At 36.4% G+C, this 8,449-nt stretch overlaps 1 protein-coding gene across 1 annotated transcript in view; it reads left to right on the top strand.

The window, feature by feature from the left end:
- The first annotated feature begins 1,768 nt into the window (after nt 1–1,768).
- SCY2 (SecY protein transport family protein) overlaps nt 1,769–8,449 on the top strand; it is a 220,143-nt gene continuing 213,462 nt past the window's right edge. The window contains exon 1 of the mRNA XM_089820529.1: nt 1,769–2,106. Within this exon, the coding sequence (XP_089676655.1) occupies nt 2,007–2,106 (100 nt within the window). The 5' untranslated portion in view covers nt 1,769–2,006. The remainder of the gene's footprint in view (nt 2,107–8,449) is intronic.

The following is an 8,449-nucleotide window of genomic DNA, read 5'->3' as shown; positions in this document are numbered from 1 at the left end:
TTTGTATAAGAAAGAATATGTCTATTCCATTCAATGTAACACATCTTTCTTCTATAGTTTTGATATGTACATTTGTTCATAATGTTTATAATAGTGTTTGTGAGTTTTCATCTTGTAGCATTATATTGAAAAAATTGTATACAGGTAAAAATATTCATTATAGTTTATGTAGTTTTCAACATTCTTCTCTTAACATACAAATTCCAAACTCTTGAGCACTATTTGTTCCGTACATGTTCATTATTCCTTTAAATTTTCCCAGAATAATGATTTCCAAGGGCACTAATGAGGGATATGAAATTGAGAAGGAGAGAGTGGAGATGGAAGGTATAAATATATAAAGAAGAGAGAATAAGGGAGGGAGAGACAAAGAGATAAAGAGAGAGGGAGATGTATAGGGTAGAGGGATATGGAGAGATAACAAGGTAGAGATAAAGATAGAGCAAGAGATGGGGAAAATGTATGGAGATGTAGAGATATTGAGAAGAGAGGAGGAGATAGAGATATATAAGAAGATAAGTGACAAGAGACATAAATTTAAGGAGATGACAAGGAAGAGGTAATCAATAAAAAAAAATAGCGATGAAGAGATAAAGAGAAAAAAAAGGATATATATATATATATATATAGAGAGAGAGAGAGAGAGAGAGAGAGAGAGAGAGAGAGAGAGAGAGAGAGAGAGGAAAATATAAACAAATGGTCAAACAAGGAGATATTATAAAAAACAAAGAGACATAGAGAGACATAATTTTACAAATTAGGTCAATCAAGTGAGAGATAAAGGAGAGAGAGAAAGACACAATGAGAATAAAGATATAGGGAGAAGGAGATTTTTGCAAGAGAGAGATCTATATTTAATTATCTATTTTTTTTCAAAAAATAAAGATAACATGTGCACTATGACAAACAATGACCAATCCAATACATAATTTGCTTAGGGACTCAACCATTGACCTTTAAGACCCCATAGTTGTACCCATCGCATATAATATTGACAATTTTTTTAGATGACAAAATTCAGCTACTCAATAAGAAAAGGAAGTAAACATTGATAAATAATGTTGATGTCCAATTTTCATGCGATGATGGGGATCTAGAATATCGGATTGACAATGCTCAAATATAACCTACCATTTACCACACATTCTTTGAATTTGTAAAAAATAATTTTATTGAAATGCAAACCACAATAAACATATGTCAATTCACTTCACATGCCTAAAATTTATAACAGTGAATCCTAGTTTATTACAAATAATGTAGATGTGTGATTTTTATACGATGATGAGGATCTAGAATATGGAATTGACAATGGTCAAATATGGCGTACCATTACAACAAATTCTTTGAATTTGCAAAAAATAATATTATTGAAATGCAAACCACAATTAACATAAAGAAATTCACTTCTCATGCATACAATTTATAATTGCGAATCATAGTTAGATTCAATGAATCAAAGAATATTCCAACTTACTTGACATATTTAAAGGTTCTTAACATGGCATGCCATTAAATATAACCTATCATGAATATTGTACAATTCTTTTCAAAGCATTGAGAGAGGTGAAGATTGAGAAGAAATGAGATATGGAGAAGAGAGGGATACATAGAGGAGCCAAGGGGGGATATATTGGTAGTGAACAAATAGAGAAGATGAGTGGAATAAGATCAAAATGACAAATGTTTAATTGACTTTTCATATTTTCCTATTACACACTAAGCTGCGATTGCTAGTAATAAGAAATCGAACAAGGCAATGGCATGGACGTCCAAATTTCTAATAGTACTACCAAAAGTTTGAGACTGATAGGGAGAACCTACGGGAGAAGTGGATAAGTAATATCTCCGAATTTCTTATCAAGTGAAATACTTGTTTTTTTTCTAAATTTTAAAGTTGTGAACAAGTGAAAATACTTCCCGGTGTATAATGGTTGGAAAGAGAAGAAAGCGGAGAGAGAGATTCTGAGAGATAGATTCTGAGGCATTCAAAAGAAGGGGAAAAAATGTCACAGGCTATAAGTCCGCTGTGCTTCAGTCATGGCAGTCATGGCCCCCGATTCACAGGACGCACGCAAACACAAATGCTTTCTCCTTCTTTCTATGGTCAGCCAAATTCTTTCAATTCCTCGGCTCTCAATTTTAGTTTCTTTGCGAGTTCCACTTCTCGGCAGTGCATTTTTTCTTCTGTTTTGATTTTTTTAACAAATTAGCTTTTTGAATGCTATAAATCCGTCAAATTGATGTTTTGGTGATATACGCTTAGCAGTTGTACACTAGACTAATTTCTAGAGAAGTATGGAAGCATGCACAGGTAAAAGACATGCATTTTGAGATATATTGAAAGAAAGAAAGAAATAAAATATTTTAATGTCCATGAGGCTAAAGATAGCCTATGGGACAGTTGGCTTCACACATTGATTTCTGCATTTCGGCTTTTTTCTTGTGCAACTTGGTGATGAGTGTCCCTAGCTGATAGTCCGTTTTTAGAATAGATTTATCCAGAGTTCGCTGTCAATAGAGTCTCAAAACTGCTTCGGCTTTTCTTGAAGGCATCACACTCTAAAATTAATTGTTTCTCTGTTTCCACTTTTCTGAAGGTGCAAAAAACACACTCCTCCCAAGTTTTTTTTAGATCTTTTGCAATGCCTGGTTTTACAGTGAAGTTAAAGAGAGTTGGTTCTTAACTGAGCAATAAGAATATTGGCTCTCAAGAGATATTGATACCAATGCAATCTTTTTGATGATGATTACAAGTTGGATTAAACTCTGCAATATTGTACTCTCTCTTTCTTGTTAATGCTTTATTCTGAGAATGCTTGTAATATTCATTCATAACAAAGACCTTTATCTCTTACTATTTGTGGGGCATGAGTTCAAGTAAATGTTTAAAAAAAAAAAACTGTTTGTTGTTTTACCGTATCCAAGTCTTCTTTCTTTTGCACAAAGTGTTGCCAAAGACAACCATAGGCCATCTACCCTCATCCATTTGCTCAATTCTTTTTAGATATCTTATGAGTCACACCATCGCAATTGGTTTGATAGAAGCAGCCCCCACCTAACTCGACATGATAAGCAACTAAACTTTTCATTTTGAACTTGTGTGAAATCAACCGTTTTTGAATTTTCTTCCCTCTAAAATCAGAAATTCTGCTGGCCCACAGTTCACATCCATAGAGAACAACTGGAACCACTAAAAGTTCAAAGAGAGTTAGGGTAGTTTTCCAATCCTATAGCACTGCCTCTCTACAGTTATTTGGGAAAGCATAAAACACTTCTCAACCTCCCAAAATGCACTTCTTTCTGCACCCGTCTCAACTTAAATGTTTTTTTGAAGTCAATTCCGAGAAGTTTTTAATCTGACACTTCTTTAAGAGTATTAACTTCGTGAAACTTATGCTAGTTCTGCTTTCTTTTATTCGAGAAAACCATCATTTTTGTCTTGTTGATATTGACTTGTATCCCATCTTTCTAGAAAAATGCTCAAGGGAATGTTGGTGTTTTTGTAAGCCAAGAGCAGAATATTCTGACATCTTCAGAGGTTCAACCGTGAGGTTTTAGAGAAGAAAGTTCATCAATATACAACAAGCAACCACTTTGTAATGGAGTTAAGAGTTACATATGGGGGATGAGTCAACATCACACAGAAAACAGATTGAAGATTGCAGGCTTCAAACTAGGGTTATCACAGTTAGATTGAAGGATAAATTCCATTATTGATAGGATTTTTGATTACTATGTTGATCTTAGATGGTGAAAACTCATGTTATCAGATTATTGTTTTGGGTTCTAGAGTTTCAAGGACAGTGTATAAAGAAAGCTCATGCAAAGAGGATGTGAAACATATTCAGATAAGAATGGGAATATGTGAATCAATAAGATCCAAACAACAGTACACAGAGCAAAGAGCTATGAGATAGATACATGTATACTCCAGGCATTGTTTTATGCATTATTCTATGTATAGTGTTAATGTGGAATTGTAAATATCCGTGAACCAATCAACTAATCAACTTAGATATAGAAATCAATAACATGGTGCAGGCCTACTTATTTAGATGAGGGTTTATGAAATCCTTAAAGGCTGTGAAACTTGGGTTGCTTCTGCAGCATTTGCTGCTACTGCAAGGATGGATTCAGCCAATATTGATCCTATAAGAAATTCTTATGGTAATAGATGCTTGGAAATTTCTCGACAAATGCTAAAACCTTCTTGATAATGATTTGAAGCAAGTGTGGAAGCTAGGCACAGCAAACAAATTTGCTTGCAAAGACTCAACTGATCCAGTACTTGTTGATCAAGTCTTCAATAAATTCTTCAATAAGTTAGCACAAATATGAACCTTGGTTTTGTTGATCAATTTCTAAATAATTTCTTCAACAAATTAGCACAAATATATGTCTTGGATGGAATCACCTCTGATGGACAACAGGGGTTTGGTCTTTTTCTGTAATAGCCTTTTTTTGGGCTGTCCAGATGAATTTACTTTTCTTCTCAAATGTTTAAAGCATGTTTTTAATTACACAGTGAATTCACTCCTCCCTTCAAGTTTATAGAACACTGTTTAAATTACATAGCGAATTTACTTTTCACTTCAAAAAGACATTATCAATGACTGTATGTGTGCACATTGTGTTTAAATGAATGCCTCACAATAGAGAAATTTAATGTAAAATGAAGGAAATTGCAATTTATAGGTAGACTTAGGCATGCTAGATGGAAGTTAAGCATGTCAACAAATTCAAAAAATTGTCAGGTATGTGTGGATATGTACCTCTGGAAAGGGCCGATGAGACTGAAATGGCCCAAGCAATAAAAATCGACAAAGATAGAAAATTGACGAAATTCAAGCCATGAATCAGAGATCAATTATATATCAGAATGTGATTACAATCAGAAATGCCTGGCAATCATGAACTATTGGCCTACTAACAATTGTTGTCCACATTGTGAGTTGCGGATACTGTTTGATATCCACTTACAATGTGCACAGGCGAGTCTCTGATGATCAGATGATATTTTGATCAGAATCTGAATGAGGTCTGTGTTGGTTTGCATGATCTCCACTGATGTATGCATGCAAACTATATTCCAGATCCATGAATGTTATGATAAGCCTCTGATCTGTGCCTTTGAAATCTGCAGGCCTTCAATCTGTGACTGTTCTCAGTAAACCTTCAATGTAATGTCCCTCACCTGAGTCAACTATCAAACTAGCAATATGCATGAAATCTTATCTTTGTTTCTGCTGATTCCTTGTCTATGTTATGAATATTCAGATTTATATGTGCCCCTTGCATTCTTGTTGCTAGTAATTTGAATATACAATTTAACACCAAAACCTTGCAAAGATAGTTATTTTGAAAATATATATCATGCACCGAAGAAATACTGAATTTCACATTTATTTGATGAAATGTGCAAATACAATTGAAGGAAATATCAAGTTGGACAATTGATACTGAAATTCCACCATGCAATTTTATTGAACTTCTAGAAAAACTGAAATTTACAAATGCAACTAATGGCACCTGATTTTTATAGCATATGCACTCTTCTCTTTCACTGATCATTGCTCAATTCTATGATAATGGCAGCCTTTGGCAAACTGCTGGCTCCAAAACATCAGATCGCAAGCTTATAATGTAGACCAAGACCCTCAAACTGAACATGCAGACCTGTTATAACAGTTTTGCAATGCCAAGAAATATGGAACGCAGGCCTTGTGCTGTGCATTTCCAGCCCTTAATAATTCGCAGCCTCCTGAATATGAATCGCAGGCACTAGAGAAATAACTTCCCTCCTCCAAGATTGATATCTCAGCTTTGGCAATGGCTGTAGATGTTAGCAATACCCAAACGTGGCCTCTAGATGAAAAATGACAATCTGAAATATGCCCAGATTGACCCTCCAATATGCAGATGCAAGCTGGTGTAGAAGACTCTAATGGATCAATTTGAACAGCTAAAAGAAAAGTATGAAAAAGAAAAAAATGAAACAAAAAGGGAAGACAACCGATGGTACAAAGGAAGACACAACCTTCATCCTTTAGAGCTAAGACAGTGGTAGGAAACGATTGGCATCGAGCTTGGAGAGTTATTTAGGATGAGATGAAACAGGTATTTAGGCATGCAAAGGTTGGCAAAGCCATACAAATGCCCATATTCAATTTCAGAGAATTCAAATAGGTCTTGAGAGCAATGCTGACTTGTTATGATCAACTCTCTCACCAGAGCACCATACCATATCAAGGACAAAGAACAGTTACCATATCCTTCTAGGCGGCAAAATTCAGTAGGGTATTCAACATACTAATTGATGGGGCCATAGTATTGAGGAAACCACCAAAGAAGTTACCAACAGAGTAGAAGAATCACCTCCTCGACTTAGTAAAATAACTTGTCTGAGAAAGAATGAAACATTCTATGGAGCAACACTAGCAGTCGTGGGGTGAAGAAGACATTCTTTGCCATTGCCACTTGGAAGTTTATTCTTGATGTTATTAAAAGCCATCTCATGGGTGCCAGTTAGGTGTTGGACATACACATAGTGGTGTGGCAAATAAATCTTATGGAAGGAGTAAGTATGTGAAAAGTGTATAATTGGGCAATGTACTTTCAGATGGAATAAGGGAGTTTTTCAATCTGGAACATAGGGCCTTTTGCATATCATATCATGCTATTGGCCTCTATCTAGATGTCATACAGACACAAGTGCTAGCAAAAGAATGGGGCACTTGGAAACCACTTAGTTGCACGGTACCTGTGATGCCACCAATTTTCTATTGGACCCACATTGACATAATGATAGGAGTTGACCCATCAAGCAGGAAAAGACCACATTAGGAGATGGTGCGCTAGGTTGAAGAGTCATTTGATAAAAACAAGGAAGAGGAAGAGATAGATGCCATTAAGATGGTGTCCCAACGAGTGATGGCTTGGTAGAAGTTACCATGACAACTATAGGTGGCGGGGAGGATGATTTAGATGAAAAGGTAGATGTGTTTAACATGACTCCTACCCCACAGGTGTTAGTATGCAACCCCCAATGTTGCTGAGACAAACACTCACAGGAAGAATATTGATAGGCGCGACCAGCAAGGAAGAAGGGCTACTTCTTACACTACCAACTAAGGGAATAGTCGAGGATGATCAACCTAAAGTGATCGAGGAAGGGGCTATACGTGTCTCCACTGATAACTAGTTGCAATTACTTGGAGTGGTCGTTGATACATCTACAAAGTCTCCTAAGCGTACACTTGCACTGCTTGAGTAGGCACAAGAGGTTGGCATTGTGATAAACAATGCCAATAATGAGAGACAAGAGGGATTAGAAGAATCTTAGGCAGGGGCGATGGATGCTTAGGCAATGAATACTTAGACACCCCATGTAGCATGCTCAGAGAGGGAATGAATGCGAGTAGAGGATACAGCGTTGTGTTACAACTTGTTTGGCCGGTTTGTGATGATCTTACGGGCACCCTCTAGAAATATGGGTGAGAGGTGGCTCACTTTATGGTCCATATGGGAGCAGCTACGAAGGGCATAGAAGTTGGCTGAAACAGAGTGATGGTAGAAAGGCTTTTAAAACTCATGAAGGAAGAATGACACCAAGAATTTACAAAATATTTTACAACTTAGGATTGGTCGCATGTAGAAAATGAGGACCTGATAGCAACCAGGCAACCTTCATCGTTGCCAATAGGTAGTCACCATGAAGGAGCCCTCTAGACATTCTACAACATAGAAAGTTGTTTTCAAGAGCTACTACTTTGCCATAATCAAGTTATTGTTGCATTGAAGAAGGCTAACACAACCAAAGGGAAGGCCATACAAACGTGGAGCAACACAAGAAAGCTTATATTGAGTTGGCACCAAAAAGCCACACAATTAACACAATACAGTCTAGAGTAACTACCTTATAGGAGGCACTCAACCAGCATTAGGAGAAAATAGGTCAAAAGAATTCACAAACGACAGGGCAGGCAGTGAAGCTGGAACAGATGAAGAAAGGAATAGACAAAGAATTGGAGAAGTTCAGGAAGTAGCTCATGGAAGTAGCCAACATGGTTTATGAAGCGAGGCAACTAGAGATGGCAGCCAACCAATGCTTCCACTGTTTGCAATAACAATCAAGTAGCCTTTCCAGTTCTAGGTACTCCCACTCGTCCCTCTCAGTAATATTTTTCTAGTTCATATCTTTTTGGTTTGTGTCATCTAGAAGACAACAAATTTTGTTTGGGGGGGGTGATGTAGACACTATTTAGGTTATATAATATTGTTGTTAGCAGGTTGGGTCATATAATAAATGATTGTTTTGAAACATCATCAATTATCGATGGTTGTGGGGCTTAACCAATGGTCAGGTCTATATCTACTCATGTCGAAACAAAGTTAGTATTATGAATGTTAGAGACTATTGTGTAAGGAACAGACATATCATTCTACC

The sequence above is a fragment of the Cupressus sempervirens genome, chromosome 3 (genome assembly GCF_028749045.1).
Source record: "Cupressus sempervirens isolate cs-2001-9-10 chromosome 3, ASM2874904v1, whole genome shotgun sequence".
Taxonomy (NCBI): Eukaryota; Viridiplantae; Streptophyta; class Pinopsida; order Cupressales; family Cupressaceae; genus Cupressus; species Cupressus sempervirens.
The sequence above is the reverse complement of the archived record's forward strand: the minus strand, read 5'-3'. Positions and strand labels throughout refer to the sequence as shown.